The 24,033-nt window shown below is 47.1% G+C and overlaps 1 protein-coding gene across 2 annotated transcripts in view; it reads left to right on the forward strand.

Moving 5' to 3' along the window:
* LOC126195036 (cadherin-99C) overlaps positions 1-24,033 on the forward strand; it is a 643,316-nt gene that overhangs the window by 394,445 nt on the left and 224,838 nt on the right. For both annotated transcript variants that reach the window (XM_049933479.1, XM_049933480.1), the window contains exon 5: positions 3,087-3,209. In XM_049933479.1, the coding sequence (XP_049789436.1) occupies positions 3,087-3,209 (123 nt within the window). The remainder of the gene's footprint in view (positions 1-3,086; positions 3,210-24,033) is intronic.

Raw genomic sequence — 24,033 nt, forward strand, 5'->3', positions numbered from 1 at the left:
TAACAACGTTTACTGTCTAAAAGTCAGTGCTTCTGATTTCCTCCGAAGTCTCCTCCTTTCACTACTGCCAAAAGTGTCGCTTTTTCCACAAAAATTAGTTAAACCAATCCACACTTGGAAGTGATCCGTCTAAAAACTTTCGAGTTTCACCTTGAACTACTTAAACGTTCCAAGCTGCACATCCACTTATTTCAGACTGCTCCTTCTACAAGTGACTATCTCTCTACAAAACGTACTGCGTATTTCACCGATTGTTCGACGTACCACACTCAGTCGCCCTTGTACTGCTCCGTCCTGCCCGAACTACTCCGCAAGTCAACTGCCTATTACAGTGTTCTCGAAAATTTTACACAGATCTTATTTTCGCTACCGGGCCAAAGCTTCCCGAAATACGAAAGGAATATACACATGTACACCGGTATAATATTACAGATGAAATAACAGTATTTATGTACATATAAGGTGTACAACTTTGCTTCCGCCGTTTTCCCCAACATTTGAGGCTTTAATGAAACAGATTGGTTACACATGTATCATTCAAAGTATTTTCCATCACTAGCCACTAATTTCTCCCATCTTTCGGGCAGTGTACGAATCCCGCGTCGGAAAAATTGTTCATCTTTTGAAGCGTTCCACGAATGGATCCAATTTGTGACTTCTTCATGAGATCAGAAGTGTTGGTCAGCCAGGCCATGCGCCATTGATATAAACAGGTGAGAGGGAGCAATGTCTGGAGAGTACGGCGGTTGGGGTAGGACTCACCATTTTAACGTTTCCAAGTATGTTTTGACCACTTTTGCAACGTGGGGTCGAGCGTTGTCGCGATGCAAAATCACTTTATCGTGCCCCTCGCTGTATTGCGGCCGTTTGTTTTTTAATGCTCTGCTCAAACGCATTAATTGCGTTCGATAACGAGCACCTGTGATTGTTTCACTTGGTTTTTAACACCTCATAGTACACGACGCCGAGCTGGTCGTACCAAAGGCAGAGCATGATCTCGGAGCCGTGAATATTTGGTTTGGCCGTCGACGTGGAAGCGTGGCCCGAATATCCCAATGACTTTTTGCGTTTAGGTTTATCGTAATGAACCCATTTTTCGTCCCCGGTTACAATGCGATGCAGAAATCCCTTCCGTTTTTGCCTCCGAAGCATCTGTTCACAAACACACAAATGCCGTTCAACGTCTCATAGTTTCAGATCACGCGGGACCCAAGTTCCTTCTTTCTGAATCATGCCCATAGCCTTGAGACGTTTTGAAATGGCTTGCCGTGTCACTCCCATTAATCGTGCCAATTCTTCTCGAGTTTGACGCGTGTCTTGACTCAGCAATGTCTCCAATTCTGCATCTTGGAAAACATTCTCTCTTCCACCACTACGCCAGTCCTGAAGCGTTGAAACCACTCGCGACACGTTCTCTCGCTAATAGCGCCGTTCTCAGCCGCTGTTTTCCTCGTACTGCAAAAAAACAGAAACACCTCCTGCAAATGACGAGAATTAGGCCTGTAAACTGATATTTTCAATCAAGAACAACTTTATGATGCAGTCACAGATCCTCTAATGTTTGAATGAGGTTATGTTGACCGAGGTGCAAGCTAACTGCCTGACGTCTGCGATCTGTTTCTTTCGACCGCTACTTACCGTTGTCGCCACCTATCGGCAAATGGCCGGAGCAAAGTTGTACATCTTGTACAATTTTCTCCTATAAAACAACAAACTAAATAAAACACTGTAAAAAAAAGAAAATAAAGGAGGTATTTACAATCTTGTAATGCTTCCTACTAGACAATAAAAATTAGTGGAGAGGCTGGTCAAAAATACCAAAGGGATTGAATTGTGCTGTTCTCAGTCTGTCCTGCAGACCAGAAGTAAAGTGATCCTCGTGGATGTGAAGCAATTCCAGAAATCTTGAATGCATTTTCGTTTAAAAGGTAATGACAGATTTGTCACAAAATATGTAAATACTCAACAGAGGTGGAATAATCATTCTTAGGGTATTGTAACCACACACCATCAAACAGAGACATCATCTCACAACACTTATTTACATCGATCACTTTACTGTACCGAATTTGTGCAGAACTCATACTCCGTGTACTACTTGCGTTGTTTATCATTATTAATACCATATATATACACGTCAGACAGTTCTGCTAATAAACTGAACTTTATAAGTAATTAAATTTCTATGGCTGCTGGCGAGTCGTTGAAAATGTCTGATTAATGGACACCTTTCTGGACGCTAAATCTCTGTGAAAATTATTATTATTATTTCTTGTATTGATTCCATGAACTGAGCTGTTGCTTTGAATGGGGGATATACTTTTAATTACAAGTTTCATTAAGGAATAAATATATTGGGAAGGAATAGTTAGCAGCTCCACACACTTAAAGAGGTCTCTCCAGGATTTTTGGAAGGTCACAAAAAAGCTTACCTTCGCTGAATTAGTTTCCCCACAAACTGATCCCGTATTTCATATGGAATGGAAGTAAGAGAAGTCTGCTAAAATTTTCATTTTTATGTGATTAATTTCTGACAGTATTTGCAGTGCAAAGAGAAATTTGTCCAGGCACTTCGGCAGTTCTCTGGCATGGTCTTTCAAATTGAATTTATTATCAAGCTATAATTACCAAAGTTAAATACTGTCAAACCTTAGTGACAAAGAATTGTCTAGGAACCATTAATTAATGTTCATTAAAGTTTAGTTAGTGAGTCTTTCTAAGACGATATTTGATTTTGTATTTATTGCAATGTTTGTAACATCTGCAAACAACAGAAAATTGAAGTTAAATAATGTTACTGATGACATGTATTTGATATACACAACAAAAGGTAATGACCCTAAGTTTGTAGTTGTGGGAAAACACATGTAACTAGTGCCCAGTTGGACAATGCCTGATAGATCAGTCTGGATCTCTCTCCTTCTGACACCCTTTGTTTCCTGTCAGAGATGTACAGCTCGAACCAGTTTGCAATATTTCCCATCGCACTGTAATATTCAGATTTATCTAAAACGATATTATCATTTACACACTCAGATCCCCTTGACAGTTCACAAAATATATTGTGCCACTTTGTTACGTTGCAGCTGACATGCACGGTGCGAGCCACGGGTCGTAAGCGCACCATCCCAGTGATCGTCAGAGTGTCTGACGTCAACGACAACGCTCCCGTCTTTCTCGACACACCGTACGAGGTCACCGTCCCTGAGGTAAGCCAACTCTACCTGGATGCAGCTGATTTCTGTGTAGTTGATGTAAGCCAGCTCTCAGGTAACTGTCCCGAGAGCTAACTACTTTCCTTGTCCCCGAGGTAAGCCCACTTTCAGGTAAACCTACCTAGAACCAACTAATTTCTGAGTCCACGAGGCAGGCAACTCTCCCCAGAGGCAACTAATTTCTGTATCCCCAAGATAATCCCATTCTCAGGTAAGTCTCCCCAGACCCACCTAATTTCTGTCGTCCCAAAGTAACCCACTCTCATGTAACTCTCCACAGACCCTACTAATTTCTTCGTATTTGATGTAAGTGCGCTCTCAGGTAAATCTCCATAAACCCAACTAAATTCTGTATCCCTGCTGCTACATGCAACTCTCCCCAGACCCAAGTAATTTGTGTGTCCCAGCGGTAGTCCCCTCCTGTCAGGTGACTCTACCCTGACCCAACTGACTTCTGTGTCCCTGGCGTAAGCCAGCTCCCAGATTGTCCCCAGAGCCAAATAATTTCCATGTCCCCTAGGTATGCCCACTCTCAGGTAACTCATCCAGACCCAACAAATTTGTGTCTCCCTTAGGTAAGACCAATCTCAGACAACCTTACCTAGACCAAACTAATTTCTGTATTACCGAGGTAACCCGACTCTCAGGCAACGCTCCACAGATGCAACTAATTTCTGAGTCCGTGAGATAAGTCCACTCTCAGGTAACACCCCCCAAACCGAATTAACTTCTGTGTCCTCGAGATAAGCCCAGTTTCAGGCAACTCTGCCTAGACGCAACTAATTTGTATGTCCCCGATGTAAATCCGCTCTAAGGTAACAGTCCCCACACCTAATTATTTACATATCCATATTGCTGAGAGTTATTGTTAGACAGTTCAACAATAGTTTCTGTTGGACGAACATGTCTCACTTCATTCGAGATGGAATAAACAGCCGGCCGCGGTGGCCGTGCGGTTATAGGCGCTCAATCCGGAACTGCGTGACTTCTACGGTAGCAGGTTCGAATCCTGCCTCGGGCATGGATGTGTGTGATGTCCTTAGGTTAGTTTGCTTTAAGTAGTTCTAAGTTCTAGGGGACTGATGACCACAGATGTTAAGTCCGATAGTGCTCAGAGCCATTTGAAGCATTTTATTTGGAATAAACTTAGGGACACATTTTCTGAGGAAAGTGGGTGCTATCTACAGGGTGTTTCAAAAATGACCGGTATATTTGAAACGGCAATAAAAACTAAACGAGCAGCGATAGAAATACACCGTTTGTTGCAATATGCTTGGGACAACAGTACATTTTCAGGCAGACAAACTTTCGAAATTACAGTAGTTACAATTTTCAACAACAGATGGCGCTGCGGTCTGGGAAACTCTATAGTACGATATTTTCCACATATCCACCATGCGTAACAATAATATGGCGTAGTCTCTGAATGAAATTACCCGAAATCTTTGACAACGTGTCTGGCGGAATGGCTTCACATGCAGATGAGATGTACTGCTTCAGCTGTTCAATTGTTTTTGGATTCTGGCGGTACACCTGGTCTTTCAAGTGTCCCCACAGAAAGAAGTCACAGGGGTTCATGTCTGGCGAATAGGGAGGCCAATCCACGCCGCCTCCTGTATGTTTCGGATAGCCCAAAGCAATCACACGATCATCGAAATATTCATTCAGGAAATTAAAGACGTCGGCCGTGCGATGTGGCCGGGCACCATCTTGCATAAACCACGAGGTGTTCGCAGTGTCGTCTAAGGCAGTTTGTACCGCCACAAATTCACGAAGAATGTCCAGATAGCGTGATGCAGTAATCGTTTCGGATCTGAAAAATGGGCCAATGATTCCTTTGGAAGAAATGGCGGCCCAGACCAGTACTTTTTGAGGATGCAGGGACGATGGGACTGCAACATGGGGCTTTTCGGTTCCCCATATGCGCCAGTTCTGTTTATTGACGAAGCCGTCCAGGTAAAAATAAGCTTCGTCAGTAAACCAAATGCTGCCCACATGCATATCGCCGTCATCAATCCTGTGCACTATATCGTTAGCGAATGTCTCTCGTGCAGCAATGGTAGCGGCGCTGAGGGGTTGCCGCGTTTGAATTTTGTATGGATAGAGGTGTAAACTCTGGCGCATGAGACGATACGTGGACGTTGGCGTCATTTGGACCGCAGCTGCAACACGGCGAACGGAAACCCGAGGCCGCTGTTGGATCACCTGCTGCACTAGCTGCGCGTTGCCCTCTGTGGTTGCCGTACGCGGTCGCCCTACCTTTCCAGCGCGTTCATCCGTCACGTTCCCAGTCCGTTGAAATTTTTCAAACAGATCCTTTATTGTATCGCTTTTCGGTCCTTTGGTTACATTAAACATCCGTTGAAAACTTCGTCTTGTTGCAACAACACTGTGTTCTAGGCGGTGGAATTCCAACACCAGAAAAATCCTCTGTTCTAAGGAATAAACCATGTTGTCTACAGCACACTTGCACGTTGTGAACAGCACACGCTTACAGCAGAAAGACGACGTACAGAATGGCGCACCCACAGACTGCGTTGTCTTCTATATCTTTCACATCACATGCAGCGCCTTCTGTTGTTGAAAATTGTAACTACTGTAATTTCGAAAGTTTGTCCGCCTGAAAATGTACTGTTGTCACAAGCATATTGCAACAAACGGTGTATTTCTATCGCTGCTCGTTTAGTTTTTATTGCCGTTTCAAATATACCGGTCATTTTTGAAACACCCTGTATAAAAAGTAATGAATATGCAGTGATATCGTGTCAACAAGATTTAATTATTCGAAATTTTCGCCCGACTGAAAGCTGCCTTGCGAGACAAGACAGAAAGGTAATTGTTGACATGGTCCGCTATTATTACAGTTCCACACGATGACACTGTTCACTGCTCGTGCCTCTGAGGATAGAAAGTGAAAACTGTATGCCCAACATTTTAACGACCTTTTGCCAACCGCGCGATTTTGTTTTCTGTGGTGAGACAGGCTAGTACTTGAGCTGTGTTACTGATAGTGTGTAGAGAGTGGAGTGTAGGGAGTAGGAGTGTAGGTTCCTAGTTGCGTCACATGTTCCGACCTCGCCATATGAGGTGACGTGCAGCTTTGTCGAATATGATCATTTTGGTGGTGTAGGTGTTACGGTGTGGGGTGGCATACAGTTGCGTTTGCATATTGGCCTCCAAATTTTTGAACACGGGGCAGTCACCGATCAATATTATTGTGAGACTGTACTCCTTCCCGTACGCTGTATTCGCCCTTGACGTCGGTGTTACGGATGACAGTGCGCGCTAATTGGAATGAGAAGATTGTCGGCGACTGTACTGGGCTGCTCATTCCTTCGACTTAAATCCCATCGAGCACTTGTCGGATGCGTTGGGAAAACTTACTGCAGCACGTGCACATGCAACGACAATGACGAGCCAGCAGTTGTCAGCTGGTGGGACACTGGAAGGCCCTGCCGCAGCCTTGTATCCAGCAGGGGAGCACGCTGCAGAACGTAGGCTACCGTGCACGGTAATCGCAAACACCCTATTAAGAACATTGTTCCACCTTTCGACGGGAATATCGTAAATCGCAGTGAGTTCTGTATAATTATTGTATTTGAAGAAAAGTGTCATTTCTGATGGTGTAGTTGCGTATTTCTTTCATTTACCTCTGTTCCGTACTTTAGTAGTTTCTCTGTGTATGGCCCAAGTTGCAGCGAACTTTGTTACTTGGCAGTGACTCATCGTGCAAACGTTTACTTTCATCCTGGCGTTTTGCACGCCATTGTGGTTCATGAGATATGACCTCATAAACTTTCAGACGCGTGAAACACCGCAGCCTCATGCATGACGTTCTAATTTATTGTTCTTCATTATTAACCATATTCGGAATATTTTTCGTAAAATACAATGTCGGAAAAAATTAGTACATCCTTTTACAGGTTTCCAGTTCATTGTAGATTTATTGTTGGAACAGTGCATTTGGGGGACACGGAATGCAGATGTGCAGCAGAAGCGGTTCTGAGGTACCGGGCAGCAACCCGTGATGAAAGACCCGTATTGGTACGTGGCGGCAATGCAGGCACTGACTCAGGCATCCAACCGATCGTGCAGATGGCGAACACCGTCCTGGACTACGTTATAGCACTCCTGGTCGACCTGTTCACGTAGTTCTGTAAGAGTTGTTCCCTGACAAGTCGCATGCGTCACTTTTCGTTCCATCACATCCCACACGTGCTCGAATGCACACAAGTGCAGATATTGTCCTGGCCAGGGAAGTTGCTGCACGTCTTGCAGAGCACATTGAGTTTCAGGGGCAGTGTGTGGCCGAGCGTTATCCCGTTGCAACAACACCGCTTTCCTGTAGCGAGGACAGAAAAAGAATGGGTGTAACAACATTCTGCACGTACCGAGCGCCGATTAGCGTCCCCTCTGAGAACATCGGCGCTGAACGAGAGTCGCAGCTTAGCTCACCCCAGACCATAAGGCCTGGGGTGGGCCAGTGTGTCTCGGAAGAATGCACTCTACGATGCAGCACTCGCCACGTCTACACTGTGCGGTAAAACGACCATCAGTTGCGTGCAGGCAGGATCTGCTTTCGTCGCGGAAGACCACGGCGCACCATTCCGTGTTCCAGGTGATCCTGCAGTGCAGGTAGATGCTGTGGCGGGCCAGAGATGTGCGTATTTGTAGTCCCACTGCTAATAACCGGTTCTTAACAGTTCGCGTTGACACGCCTTATCTGTGCTGTGCGGTCTGCCGCTGCTGCTCTCGCAATACGATGATCGTGATGGGGGTCTGAGACCCCTGAACCTGAACCTGAACCTTACCTCCAGGTGTGAAAACGTACGCTCGACCACTGATACCAGGATCGCTCCAAAACTGGCGCTGCACGTCCGCCTTTCGCGGCAGTTCTCCAAAAAGACCGCCCTGACACTCGGAAGCCCACACATTCACCCTTTCGATACTCGCTCAGTTGGCTGCAGCAAGCACGAGCGCACCTCCGTGGCACGGTTGCCCGTTTGCCTCGCTGAGATTCCTGGCTGTCAGCATTCCGTATCAAAGGGCGCACACAGGTGGCGGTCCGCTAGCTGTGGCACTTCGCCGTCTGCTGGCGGACGACGTCGAAACCGTCATCTGTAGTACATCTGTTGTTCCCCAGGTGAAGTATGACTCCATCGCATCAAAATAGACGTCGTCTTTGCAGGTGCACTAATTTTTTTCCGGTGGAGGATTTAACACATTAACTCAATTAAAAGTATTAAGAAATCTGTACCTGTTTTATACAGTGTAGTTAAGTCCTTTAGAGAATCGCTGGCATACTCGGTACTTACTGTCTGCAAGAAAGCACCCCACAGGCGTGGGAAAGAAATGAGGGTGACATTGTAGCAAAATTTAAGAACAACGAGAACAGTTTCAAATTTAACCAAATTTGTTAGGTACTTGCCTTTATCTCTTCTGTAAGTCGCTTGCTTGTATCCCTCTGTACAAGCAGGCTAATCTCATGAACTGCTGTAGGGATTTAGATCCGTATTTGGCTATCAGATACACACTGATTCACGGTGAAGCTTTTTCTCTTTAATCTATAAGTATTTCGTACAAACTGTGGAAATTAACAATGCATTAAAAGTAAATTGTGAAAACGATGCGAAGAGCCGCCACAAGTCAGGGCAGTAGCGCCATCTCGAAAACGGAGCGAGTGGGATGTGATCCGTACGTGGCTGCTGTGGTGGTCCGCAGTTCCTCTTGCGACGCTCCCTAAGAGCGCCACGATTACTGCAAGTTTGCTACTTAGGCGAGGTTTTAGCTTTGTCAATGTATTCGGTATGTCGAATTCGTCGTTAACTTTGTTTAGATGTGCTGTTGCTAGCGGCCTTGTATGCACGCTTCTTTTGTTCCCACGGAGCCCAGGTCTATTACTCGTAAAGATACAGTGAGAAGTCGACCGGTCATGTGCAGCCCAGTTCTCTGGTAATCTACCATTGGGTGGTAGGTGTTTCTGCGATTAGGTAAATACGGCGTATTTTGACACCGAACTTTGTGTTTATTTATTACATTTTTGAATCCCTTGCCAGTAGAAATATTACTGCTTAAGCACGGTCCCCAGATTCCTTTCTGACACAGAGACGACTCAGATAGTGCAGTCCTCCTTGCAAATGGTGATGTTGAATACACGAATGTTAGTGTGTTCAAGTTGCCTCCCGACGTAGATAATGTTTACCGTAAGGACGTTTTGCTTCAGAACGGTGAGGTTGAAAACATTCGCCGTGAACTATGGTCCAGCCAGCACTGACTTCAGCGCTTCATCGGAATTCGTTCCGCAGAAATGCAGGTGAAACAGAAGATCCCGTCTCATTTACACGTCACACTGTAGCCGGGTTGGGACGTGCTGTGTCCGACAAGTGTTTTTGTTTTGCAGCCTGCTCTTGAAAAGCGGACCTCGTCCCCAATAGTACTGAGCAGTCTTGTGCTAATAACGCCCACCGGACAGATTTCAACTTCGCTGCGGGTGATATTCCACAGTTAAGACCGAAGACACGGGTTCTGATGTGACCCCTTCGATTTCCGCTAATGTCTTCTTTCCCTTGCCGCTTATTCCGTCCGTTCCACGCGTTGAGCCACGGCATCGCCCTTCTGCTACTTGCGACGACGGCTCGGTCTGGCGTCTGGCTGTCTTGTTGACTTGCATCGGTCGCTTTCACTGGGGCTTCTTCTCCTTGTGCAGACATTTTCCGCCTCTTCAGGGCCGGCGACGATTGACTTGGCTGCGGTGAACAATCCTCCCAAACCGTCGGCGGCGGAGGGTAACTTGCCGTACGGCCGGCGTAAGCAACGAACCCAGACGGACTGTGCTGTTGCAAAGAAGAAATGTTACCGTAACGGTTCGGCGGGAGCGCCACTAGCCTCCCTCCCCTCAGATTCGTCGACGGATTGTGACAGTCGAGGGGTGGAATAGGCAGGTTTCCTTGGGCGTATGCACCTGTGCTTATTCTGGTTGATGACTCGAGCTTACACCTTTATTAAACGTTAATAGAACTGAATGATATTTACATTTGGCTTCGTTACGTCAGTTTATTTTTAATCCTTGTTGATCCTGAAGTTTTACAACAAGTTCAATGGTTCCAATGGCTCTGAGCACTATGCGACTTAACTTCTGAGATCGCCAGTCGCCTACAACTTAGAACTAATTAAACATAACTAACCTAAGGACATCACACACATCAATGCCCGAGGCAGGATTCGAACCTGCGACTGTAGCGGTCGCTCGGCTCCAGACTGTAGCGCCTAGAACCGCACGGCCACTTCGCCCGGCTACAAGACGTGTTATTCACCAGATTTGCTCTCTTTGAATTTCAAACTGTTTTTAATGTGGCTTCTGAATGTGCGGAATGTTGATTTGATTTGATTTGATCAGGGAGGCAAAAACAGCATTGGTCAAGCCCGCTGCTGCCCGCACCGAAACAGAGTTGCTAGACACAATTTCTTCAGGTCTGGTTGATACGAATATTCTGTGTCTGTCGCGCCCATACCACACATCCTGCATTTGGGGTCTTCTTCTATTATCCCCATTGTATGTAGAAGTTTTTTGAAATTCCCATGGCCCTCAATAGTCCAACCGTGAGTTTCATTTCTCTCCTGTTCAAGCCCAGGACTGAGAGACTTGTCTTAGAACATGCCTTCGGCATCAATACCTTGCCATGTTTTTGCCTTTGGATCTTAACCCAATATTCTACATGCTGTCTCCTTGTCCAGTCTCGTAGGTGCAACATGAGCGTATCCCCGTTGCCGATATTGAAATACTTAATTCTGTTAGGGGCATAGGGTGTGCTATTTCTAACCTAGCCCATGTTGTTTTATAAGCACCGACTGGTTCGGGTCATAGAGTGGGGCGTTGAGGGTTTCACAAAGAGAACGTCGTCCATCTTTTGCGCTAGTCCTCAGTATCTCATGTAAGGTGGCGATTCTAATTGTGCTTTACCTCCTAGCGATCAGTCCCCACATTATAGTTTCTGTCGTGAACTAAGTAAATTGGTAGATGCGATGTGTTTGCGTGACGTGTGGGAGCTGAAATATTCCATCTCTTGAAGCCGTATCGACAGGTTTTGTTTATCTGATGGTTTATGTGCTACGATTCTTTCGGTTGACGTTTCTGAGCACTGTGCTGTGGCGGCTACTGTAAACTTCGAACGGCAACCTGCGAAGCTGTTTGGGGTGCAGTGGACGCTGACTGAATCCCAACTCATGGCTTGCGCACTGGGTGACGTGATTTGGGCCGTGTGGGAGCGTTGCACCCGCTCCGCTGTGCGTCGTTCTTCGCTGTTGGATCATCGGTGGACAGATTTAACGAAGCCGAAGCTCCGTCGTTCCTTAATATCGCACTCTGCTGCTGGAGCGAGGGACTGTAGGAAAACTTACGAATTTTTTTACACTCCTATGCGCGAGCTGTATGACGGAGCGGGTAACGTCTGTCTCCTGATCCGAGACGTTCGCCGTATTAAATTAAAGCTGCTGCGGCTTAAGTGGTATCAGATGAAGGGTCTACAGGTCAAATCGAAACCTCTGTCGTTTGTTGAACGGAAATTGACATCACTGTATCACCCGACTCGCCGTCAGTCGCAACATCGCCGCTGTTTCATTACATCTCTCACAGTTACTGAGCAAGGTGATATTGTTGGCGCTCTCCAAAAATACTATGCGGAACTAAAATTGAAAAAATTAAGCCCTCGGTCACAATGTTTTAGTCTTTATTTACCAGGTTTCAACACTTCTGAGAGTGCCTTCATCAGAATTTAGACATTTAAAGTGGTCTGTAACATAATTATAAATTTGTGGGAAGAAAAAAATTTTTATATAAAAAAAGTGTAAGTACTGACTAACGATACAAGACAGGGACAGTACTTACATTTCACGTATAAAATGAATAACAGGCCGCTTTAAATGTGTAAATTCTGATGAAGGCACTCTTAGAAGTGTTGAAACCTTGTAAAAAAAGACTAAAAAATTGTGACCGAGGGCTCAATTGTTTCAAATTTAATTTATGAACGGTCACTGAATCAAGCAGCCTTGTTCAAAACTTTGCTATGCGCAGCTGTTTGCAGTGGACAACAATGTGAGACGTGTTCCTGATGGTTCTCGTGGAGCCGCACGTGGGGCGATCACGCCTGCCGTCTGTCACCGCCTCGGAGGCAGACGAGGTGCTCTCCCTCTTATCACTGCTTCTCCCTCCCGTAAATTACGCGACTGGAATGGTCTCCCTACGGAGTTTAACGTTCGCTTTTGGCGAGGCGACTCTCGGGTATGACGTTTACGGCGATGTTAAACGAGGTCACGCAGGGCAGAGCTGCTCCTGCAGCCTTTTAAGACGGGTAAAATAGCGTTAATACCGAAACAATATGGCCGTTTCAGTTCGTTTCCTCCTCTCACTTTTCTTAATATTGATCGTAAAACTGTTTCCAGGGCAGGGTGTCAATGGAAGGTTATCTCCTCTGCTGGCGACCGAGACTGGGGAGCATCACAGTTGCTTTGCCGGTCGCTCGATTTTGGCTCCTATAGCGGAGGAGCGGGATGTGATTTCAGTTGCTGCAGTCACTCCTGTTCGCTGTGCCGTCGCTTATCTACATTTTAACAATATGCTTGACCCTGTGTCCGAGATAAAGGGTTTTACCGCTGAGGCTCTTGCAGTTCTTCCCAACATATTTCGTGGCATCGAGGCGCAGATCCCTGTTGACAGCCACCTGACGCTGCCGATCGCAACCCGTCGGAGTGTGCCCCATCGCAACTCGCTTTTCCCATCTCTCTCTGGAAGCGCCGCCTCTCCGTCTCCCGCGGAAGTTAGGAGGAATGACCCTTTCTGGTGCGACAATGTGGTGGTTCTTCTCCGCCGTAGTGAGGAATCTCCCTTATTAAAAGCGGAGTAAGAACATTATTATCGAGTCTCTGGTGTAGGGCTGGAATAGGGCAAAAGAAAAATTCGCACACTACGAGGTTTTCATATATACTGTTGCATTTCCACTACCCATCAGCCAGTACTATAAGTCGAGTCGTCTCTCGTCCGAATGTTTTTTATTCGTTTGTGCAACGTATCAAGCCTCTGGCACCCGTAGCCGACCTCGGCCAGTGGCCTACGGTAAAACATAACGGTGACCATGTTGGCAAAGAAGTCCTGAAGGCAGGGCAACGGCTGGCTGCTCCAGTATGTAGAATGTATACGTACACTGGCGAATCGCCAGCACCACCAGCGACCACGAAAGTGTACCAACCAGACACACACACACACACACACACACACACACACACCGCTTTTTCTAATTTTTTCCTCCATCCTCTATCCACTGGCACACATATATATAATGGGCAGAGAAAAAAATTTAAAAAAAAACGGTAAAATCTGTGGTTAGAAAGCGAAGGGCTCTGGGATCGAATCGTGGTTGGCTCACTTCTTTTCACTCTGCCTTTTAACGTAGGATACACCTCTATTATAATTATGTGAAATTACACATTTCGAAATATGACGACAACTCGACTTCCCTCAGATTAGCAGTCGCAATTCCCACTCTTAATTCAGTGCAATTTTTCGAACAACAGGCAGTCAGTTAAAAAACTCTGAAGTGTCGTAATAAATACGACCATTAACGAAAAGATTATTAGCTCGTTATATGGCTACGATGTAAGACGAACAATTTGAAATAATCAATTATTTTTAAGCAATAGTTTCTCTGCAATCGCTTGAGAAAAGTTGTATAAGAAACAAACATGCGGATCGAAAGCATGCCGTGTTTTTTTATTCTATACGTAAAACATTTTTTTGAGAAGTTACTTCAGCAACTTCCCTTCGTTTACCTACCTTACGATCTTTCACCTCCGCAGGAGAGGACTCAACTTTGAGCTTTCTGGCGTCGTCGACTCGGACCTAGACGTGGACAAAATTGTTTGCGTGGTACGGCGAACAAGTGTGCAATAAAAAGTCTACGAAAAAGAATCGTGGCAATGAGTCTCAACGATGCACCAAAGTGCGAACTAAGCTCCACAAGAGGAGTGCTGTAACACCATCTAAACCTGTAGATCACACGTGGTTTTCCTTATTTCTTCTTTCATTTCTGCCACCTCACCCAGTTTCCCATACATATGGAATCAATCACAAAGACCCACGATTCGCATAGAATATTTACTTTGGTTGTAAACATATTACTTGTATCACGATGTGCTCCCGTCATTGACTTGAGACGTCACTCCAGACGCCTATTCAATATGGAACCCACGACATTCGTGCGTCCAGACAACTTTGCTGCCGTGCGCTGCTTTCACCGCTTGTGTTACCATATTGAGTTACTTAAGGCTGTTGTCTTAATTTTCTTCTTAACTCTAGGTCGTGGCTCAGAAATGAAATACAAGTGATGTGGCTTTGCGTAACCAGGCCGCGTATAAAAGAACAGGGAGGTTTCGCACTACCACTAGGGGTAGGAGGGGGAATCAGGACAACAAGGGGTGACACAAAAATTTTCGAAGAAGACCTGCTGGTATTTAATTCTTGTGTTTAGTGTATTTGGAATACTTTTAAAGGTCTGAAGATCAGTTTGTATCTTATTTGTACAGTTCATTGTGTCAAGCAGGTCGCGACAATGAGGTCTGCAGTGAGACATTAATTTTGTCAACGTGTTGCGGGACCTGAGATCAGCCCACACGGCTGCGAATCGGACATGTATGAGTGCAATATGTGCTTATGTTCAACATCTCCTGCTACGGCAACGGATCGATTTCAACCAGGCTTGTCACACATATTACTTACTAGCTGGAGAGAAATACTGTGGTGGTAAAGACCACGAATCTGTCATTGGAGTGAGGGTGAGGCCGACCACGGAGTGGTGGACAGAGAAGGGGGAGAAAAGATGGACAGGCAGGGGAGGGGGGAGGGGGAGACGGACACAGAGAGGGAGGGGGGGGGGTAGTTATGGGCAAAGGCAGGGAGAGTGGACAGGCGATGGACTAATGATAGAAGACTGAAGCGAAACTCCGCCCGAACAGGCCACGAAGACTGTTATTTGTAAGCAGTAGGTCCTGTGCAATCGTTTCAGGACAGTTGTACAGGGAAAAATAACATGCGAATCGAAAGTACGGAGTGTCGCCGCCGTGTCATCCTCAGCCCCAAGGCGTCACTGGATGCGGCTGTGGAGGGGCGTGTGGTCAGCACGCCGCTCTCCCGGCCGTGTGTCAGTTTACGAGACCGGAGCCGCAACTTCTCAAACAAGTAGCTCCTCAGTCTGCCTCACAAGGGCTGAGTGCACCCCGCTCGCCAACAGCGCTCGGCAGACCGGATGGTCCACCCATCCAACTGCTAGCCCAGCGCGACAGCTGACCTCACGGTGACTGGTGTTACTACTGCGGCGCAAGGCAGTGGACGGAATAAATGCCCAGGTAACGCTGCGTGTGCCAGCTGGCAAGGTAAGGAAGGTCGCAGATATCTCCAGTGCCCTCACCTGTCACAGACAGTTGGACGCGCCTGTGTGGGTCGTAGTGGAGTGGATGCACACACCGGTGTGGTGACGTACCGCGATGCGCAGCCGACCAGCAGCCACTAAGGCAGAGTTCCTTACAGGACGTGCTCAGCGTTTTCGGCAGTTGTGCTAGCGGATAATACTCCTACCACTAGTATTATCCGACGTTTTTCCTGCAGCCCATTCCGCACGGCGCGCGGGCACAGAGGCTGCTTCGTCGGACTACCTAGCTCTGCCTGCCCCCTACTGACGACGATGACGACGGCAGTTGCGATGTAGCAGTGTCCGTTGTCCCAGGAGCGTCCATCACGATGCTCTACTTGGCTCCCTGACTCGTCTGAGAGGACCGCTGGGTCGAGCGTTGTGGGCGCACCCAGCTGTTGCCTCAGCGGAAGCCGCAACAGTGGCTACTGTGGTGGCAACTTTTTTATCTTTATTTTTTTTCTTTGGCTTTAGGCAGTATTGGCCGTACCGTCGTACTGTACAGAGTTAAAACTTCGAGTAAACGTAAAAGGGCGGCCCGCCCGGTTGGCCGAGCGGTGTAACGCACGCACGGCTTTCCGGGCGGGAAGGATCGCCTGGTCCCCGGCACGAACCCGCCCGGCGGATTTGTGTCGAGGTCCGGTGAACCGGCGTCGTCTGTGGATGGTTTTTAGGCGGTTTTCCATCTGCCTTGGGGAATGCGGGCTGGTTCCCCTTATTCCGCCTCAGTTACACTATGTCGGCGATTGCTGCGCAAACAGGTTCTCCGCGTACGCCTACACCACCATTGCTCTACCACGCAAACGTAGGGGTTACACTCGTCTGATGAGAGACGTCCCTTGGGGGGTCCACTGGGCGCCGAACCGCACAATAACCCTGGGTTCGGTGTGGGGCAGCGGAGAAGTGAAGTGGACTGCGGTAGTCGTCGTGGGGTTGCGGACCGCTGCGGCTGCGGCGGGGACGGAGCCTCTCCGTCGTTTCTAGGTCTCGGGTTAACATACAATATAAGGTCTGCTACGTCAGTTTCGTCCTCATCACAATGCTCTGAACTAAAATTTTTATACGATGTGAATGTCCTAGCTTCGTAGGAATGACGTTTGCTTAGCTTCAAATATTCGAACGACGATTGGGAAGAGATGATCTGTCTTACGGCCGCTAGTCGTCTGCCCTTATACTGCTGAGAACCTCACCTCTCTCGGTTCCAGTCACGATAAGCAGTGTTCTTGATCGTAGGTTTCAAACAACTATGAGCGATCACTTTTAGACACAACTGCGCTAGGTGGCCGATTCTTTCGCCAGGCAGAATTTCGTGCGCTCCTTTTATCCGTAACAAATTGACGTCTACGTCATTTTCCCTGGCCTCTGTGATGGTCGCCAATATATACAAAATATACTCCAAGGAGGAAAAAAACGAAAACACCGACGCACCACGAAGGAATCATCCGAATGGGACCGAAATTAGTACACATGATCAACAGACAAACAAATCATTACAATTTCAGAAAAATTGGTTGATTTGATCAAGAGAAAGAGATCCGCACATTGAGCATTCAATAACACGTTGGTCTTCCTCTAACCCTTATGCAAGCAGCTCTTCGGCTTGACGTTGTTTGATACAGTTGTTCGATGTCCTTCTGAGGGACGCCATGCCAGATTTTGTCCAATTAGCGCATCACATCGTTAAAATCCCGAGCGCCTTGGAGTGACCTGCCCAAAATTCTCAAAACTTTCTCAAAATGGGAGAGAACCGACGACCTTTCTGGTCAAGGTTTGATTTGACAAGCAAGAAGACAAGCAGTAGAAACTCTCGCCATGTGCAGTTGGGAATCATCTTACCGAAATGGAAGCCAAGGATGGGTCCCCATTAAGGGAAACAGAACTGGCTGTAGAATGTCGCCGACGTACCACTGTGCCGCAGATGACAACTCAATTGGTCCTGCTATGAGATGAAGTTGCATCCCAGAGCGTGGCTCGCGGTTATCGGCCGTGTGGCGGGCGACAGTCAGGGTGGCGTCCAACCGCTGTCCGACGTGTCTCCAGACACGTGTTTCACTTGGAATCCCACTGTCTTCAGTGATGAGACCCGCTTCGAACTGGGCCCCGATGACCGGCGACGAGGTGTTCAAATGGCTCTGAGCGCTATGGGACTTAACATCTGTGGTCATCAGTCCCCTAGATCTTAGAACTACTTAAACCTAACTAACCTAAGGACATCACACACATCCATGCCCGAGGCAGGATTCGAACCTGCGACCGTAGCGCCTAGAACCGCTCGGCCACCGCGGCCGGCCGACGAGGTGTCTGTAGATGCCTCGGACCGTGGTCGCCCAACGACCACGACTAATTGTCTGGCATGCCGTTTCATTTCATAGGAAGACCCCTATGGTTGTCATCTGCGGCGACCTTACAGTACAGCGGTGCGTCTACACCATATCTGGTTGACCTTCGTGACCAGCCATGCTGAGCAGGATATTGCCCGCCCACACACGGCGGAAGTTTCTGCTGCTTGTCTTCTTGCTTTTCAAACCCTACCTCGGACAGCAAAGTCGCCGGACATCTGACCAACTGAGAACGTTTGGAGCATTATGGGCGAGTCCCTGCAACCAGCTCGGGATTTTGACGATGTAACGTGCCAGTTGGACAGAATTCGGCACGCTATTCCTCGGGAGGGCATCCAAGAATTCTAACAATCAGTGCCAAGCCGAATAGCTGCTTGCATAAGAGCCAGAGATGGATCAGCGCGTCATTGACTTGCTCAATTCGTGAATCCCCTTCTCTTGAATAAACCATCCAATTTTTCTGAAATTGTGATCTTTTTTTTGTCTGTACATGTGTATCGCACCTACCGATTTCCGTCGTATTCGGATAATTCCTTCGCGGTGCGTCTTTTTTTATTTTTTTTTAAAGTGTACATTATCTTAGCCTGCTTATCGATTTTTGTTTTTTATAGTTCCTGCAAAGCGCTTTGCGAGTCTGTGACTATCAGTGTGAGTTTAAATATATGTACAAGTCTACTGTGGCCTGTAAACTGCTTTAGTTCGTAATTGATGTCCTTCTCGTTCCTTAAATCGTGTGGCAAATATGAGAGATGTGCAGAGACAGATGTCAAACGAAACCGAAAGTAAGGTAATTTCGTGTCTTAAAGGATTATTGGCAAGAGGTTTCGCCATTTTTCATGGGTTTTTACTGTAGAGAAGTTCGGTTTGTCGTTTACCAGTGATGTGTTTGTATTAGCCCCCAGAATTTAGCCACTGCCGTTATGGAGTTATGATCAGATATCGAAAAACGTCTCAAGGCAGAACTATCTGACGACATCTGCCTTTTTGTCTAGTGCTATTTCGCAAGCTGCCACTAACAATGTGTTGGTGGTAGTTGACTTCATGGCTCCAGGAATTCCCGATCACCCTATAATGTCCAAAATCACGTTCTGAGTAGTAGTTTTCAGTGCGAATGCGTATGCGATGCTTCTGTAGTCGAAGACTGAGCGGGTCAACAACTTATTTGTATTCTTTGACAGCGTGGCTGGCATTGCCGCCTTTGACTGCTTTGCCCGTCAAGGCTCCAAGTACGTCTTCAGCTCTCTTGGAACGGCATGGAGACCAGGCGGAATACCTGATGCAAATAATAATACACACAAAACAGGACTTGTCCCCTAAATAAATGTTCTTGCATAGTAATTAAAACTTTATATTTTGAACGAAGTCCGCAGCTCGTGGTCTTGCGGTAGCGTTCTCGCTTCCCGGGGTTCCGGGTTCGGTTCCCGGCGGGTCAGGGATTTTTCCTGCCTCAAGATGACTGGGTGTTGTTGTGTCGTCTTCATCATTATCATTCATCCCCATTACGGTCGGAGGAAGGCAATGGCAAACCACCTCTGCTAGGACCTTGCCTAGTACGGCGGTGCGGGTCTCCCGCGTCGTCCCCAACGCTCCACAGACTATGGGAGTTCATCATCATTTTGAACGAGTATTCTGGATTAAAAAATATGTATGTAATTCTACTAATAAGGCTTGTTCATTTGTATTCAATATCAGTACTAGATTTCACTCCCACTCAACGAAAATATTTACTTCCAAATTTTGGCTAAAAAATATCTGGCAAATCTCGTACCCTCGCAGTAGGACAATCTCGTATCTTGCAATTCTCACTTTGCAGTTGATAAAGGAAGGAAGACTAAAGAAAAATCAAGACATGTTAATACGATTTGTCGACATGGAAAAAGCGTTCGATAATGTAAAGTGCTGCAAAATGTTGGAAATTCTGAGAAAAATAGGGGTAAGCTATAGGAAGAGACAGGTAATATACAATATGTACAATGGCCAAGAAGGAATAATGAGAGTGGAGGATCAAGGACGAAGCGCTCGAATTAAAAAGGATAATCTGTACATCGAAGAATCAATTATGAGAAAAAAGGAAGGTTTCAAGGTGAAAGGATATCAATGATACGATTCGCTGATGACATTGCTATCCTGGGTGAAAGTGAAGAAGAGTTACATAATCTGCTGAATGGAAGGAGCAGTCTAATGTGTAGAGAATATGGATTGAGACAAAAGTGATGAGAAGTAGCAGAAAAGAGAATAGTGAGAAACTGAGCATCAGGATTGATGGTCACAAAGTAGATGAAGTGAAGGAATACAGTGAAGTAACCATTGATGGACGGAGTTAGGAGGACATCAAAAGCAGACTAGCAATGGCAGAAAGGGCATTCCTGGCCAAGGGAAGTCTACTAGTATCGCACATAAGCCTTAATTATAGATTTTTCTGAGACTGTACATTCGAAACACAGTATTGTACGGTAGTGAAACGTGGACTGTGGGAAAACTGAAACATAGAACAACTGAGACGTTTGAGATGTTGTGCTACGGACGAATGTTGAAAATTAAGTGAACTGGTAAAGTAAGGAATGAGGAGGCCCTGCAGAGAATCGGAGAGGACAGGAATATGTGGAAAACACTGATAAGGAGAAGGGACAGGATGATAGTACATCTGTTAAGACATCAGGGACTGGCTTCCATTGTACTAGAAGGAGTTGTAGAGGGCAAAAACTGTAGAGGAAGACAGAGATCGGACTACATCCAGCAAATAATTGAGGACGTATGTTGTAAGTGCCACCCAGAGATGAAGAGGTTGACACAGCAGGGGATTTCGTGGCGGGTCCTATTAAACCAGTCAAAAGACTGAAGAGTCAAGAAAAAAACTCTCTACGTGTGTCACGGATGTACGTTCTGCCGTGTGCTTGATAGTGGTTTAGAGACGCGTCAGCAGTGAGTGTAGTCTGGGACTTTCACCGGCGCGCAGCAGGTGCCTGTGACGTCACCCGGGCGTGGGCGGACAGGTCGGCGCCGCTCCGAGGTCTCGCTGGCCGTCACGTGGCGTCTGGTGACGGCCCACCAGCATTCCACAACATACCCAGTTTGTGCGCTAAATCGCCGCTGTGGAATCCCTGAAAAAATACGTATCAAGTGTGACTGTTGCTTCAGAAACCTGCATCGCCTCCTTGTTTTCCACGTTCCCGTGAGACGAACTTCACACACACACACACACACACACACACACACACACGAAAAAAAAAAAGAATCACCCAACCGAACACTTTTGGCCTCTACAAGATCGTGTTGCGATTAGCCTGAAGACTTGCTGACCAGTACAGAAGAGCATGTCGTTCTTAATGGGGTGCCACTGTCAGAAGCACGGTTACAGTCGAGGTCAGAGACGTGGCACCGTCAGAAACTTGGCACGAAATGCACGGAAAGGCGGCTGCGGCAAACAGTGATAGCTCAGCCGAAACACAAACAAATTTTATGTAAACTGTATAAACAGACGAAATATTCTACGAGCTTTTACTCCACGGTCGACGATCAGTTACCGGAATCATTAACAATGTACAGTAATCCAGTAGTTCCTCTCCGGAGGAGTTTAAGATGAAAGACCACTCGAATCTTTCCGTTTGGAAATCAGAGGCCAGACTCACACCGAAAGAACCCCGAGGACGTGAAGTCACACACGAAGCAAGTCGGTTACACAACATTCGATCCGCAAGTTCTCGAATATTTTGCGACCGTCTGGGTCGCTTGTGAAGGATGAGGAAGGAGGTCGGCCGTGCTCTTTCAAAAGGAACCATCCCGGCATTTGCCTGAAGCGATTTAGGGAAATCACGGAAAACCTATATCAGGGTGGCCGGACGCGGGTTTGAACCATCGTCCTCCCGAATGCGAGTCCAGTGTGCTATCCACTGCACCACCTTGCTCGGTAAAACGAGTCGTCAAAAGCACTGGTGTGAACACAGAGAAACTCGGACTCATACAGAAGGGCACCGACAGACAGTCCTCCTTCCGTGGATGGAAGAGGAAGGGCGTACACTGAGACTGCTACAGTAGGATGTACCCTCCGCCACACACCGTACTGTTCCTTACTTACCGACCTGAGGTACAGATGACAGTAGACGTAGATCGTGATTCTACCGTTTCCTACTTTAGCTGGGTCCGGCTTTACAATCTTCTAGTGACAAGTTTCTCCGTCCGGTGCGTCTTCCTCAAAGCCGTGCTACTGAATTCCTGCCACCTCTGCCGAGATCTTGGTGTTGCGAGTCTTCGGACTATCGGCACTGAGAGCTTCTTGCCTCACGACTTGTCAGTTCCATCAAAGCTTGCCTTCCGTTCTCGACTTCCTTTTCGAATTATCTGGTACAATCGTTTTTGTTGAGGTCAAGTAGACAAACAGTCACTGCCTAACGAAGCACACGAATTACCACGGAAGGTACATATCTTCAGCAGTCGCCGCCATACAGAGCAGTTGGACTCGGAATACTGTCGCCTTGTGGTTGGTCGCATTTTGTCTTATGCAGTGAGCTCCTGCCACTGCATTCGGCACGGTTTGGTGCCATGCTGTTCACTACAACGGATGTTACCGCCTCGTTCTAAATAGGACCGAAACATGATTCACAGCGCTGTATACATCGGTGCTGATCTCGATGCCGTGTTCCTTGACTTGAGGTACGCATTTGACACAGTCCTGCACTGCCAGTTAGTGATAAAATACGAGTTTACAGAGAGAGGATCGGACCGGAACAAAATCGGCAAGCGTAAAGATAATTTCAGCAGCGCAACGAAGTGTACCGTACATATAAAAGATCTTGCAGAAAACATCTAGAGCTCTTTAAGACTGCTTGCAGAAGATGCGGTTCTCTGCAAGGAAGTAGCAACGCCAGCAATGTTCAGAACCTGCATAGGTTTGCTTAGGAGTAAATATCCAGAGCGGCCGTAACTGGATGAACACATGACTCAAATAGTAGCAAAAACAGATGGCAGACTAGAGATTAATAGAAAGGTTCTTAAGGAAATGTGACTCATCCACGAAGGAAGTGGCTTATAATGCGTTTGTTCGATTGATGCTTGACTACTGTTCATCAGTCTGTGACCCTCAGCAGGTAGGAATGACAGAAGAGGTAGAGAAGATGCGACAAAGAGCGGCGCGTTTCGTCACTGGTTCGTTCGGTCGGCGCGACAGCATCGCAGGGACTCTCAACAAACTCCACTGGCAGGCGCTACAGGAGAGGCGCTGGCCGCCACGGTGAGGTTTACCACTGAAATTCCGAGAGAGCACAATCAGGGGAGAAGCGGACAACACATTACTCGAACTCACGTACGTCTCGCTAAATGACCACAGCGAGACATTAGAGGTAGTAGAGGGGTTTCCCGGCGCTCCACCTTCCCACGCGCCATTCGCGAATGGAGCAAGGAAGGGGCGCTCAGTGAGAGGTACCAGCAATATCCGCCGCTTGCAGATTACCGATGTCGACGGAGGTTCAAACTGTCCGACACGCGGATACGGCAGGCGTGGCGCGCCCCCAGTGTTCCCTGGTGCAGGTCCCGGTGTCTGGGCACCAGCTGACGGTTTGCGGCAGCATCCGCGAGTGCAGCGGGTCGGTAGCTCGTCCCTTCCCAGAGACTCGCTCACTGAACAGCTACCCTTCGCGGGAAGGACTTCCCTGGTCCCGAGGGAACGCTGCTTCCAACTCTCCGAAGTGTGATCGAGTGTGTAGTTTACGTGCCTTTTGGTAAAATGCCTTTTGGTAAAATGTGTAGAGTCTTGTACCGGAGGGATGCGAGGGAGAGAATGTTGTTACGGGTGGCCGGTATCCTCTTTCTACGCACAAATTGGACACGTGGGTAACACGTTTCTTTATTTACGTGAACTGGAAACATTACTTAATTTGAATAGAGTCCACATGTTGTGGTACTAGCTCCATCCGTAATAGTTCTCTTGCAGACTGATGTAAAGTACAATTGCGGTTGAGGTAAACTAGTCTCGCTATAGCCACTACTCTGGTTGCTGTGTACTGTCGTAGCATGTGGTGAACTAAACCT

Source organism: Schistocerca nitens, chromosome 7 (assembly GCF_023898315.1).
Source record: "Schistocerca nitens isolate TAMUIC-IGC-003100 chromosome 7, iqSchNite1.1, whole genome shotgun sequence".
Lineage (NCBI taxonomy): Eukaryota > Metazoa > Arthropoda > Insecta > Orthoptera > Acrididae > Schistocerca > Schistocerca nitens.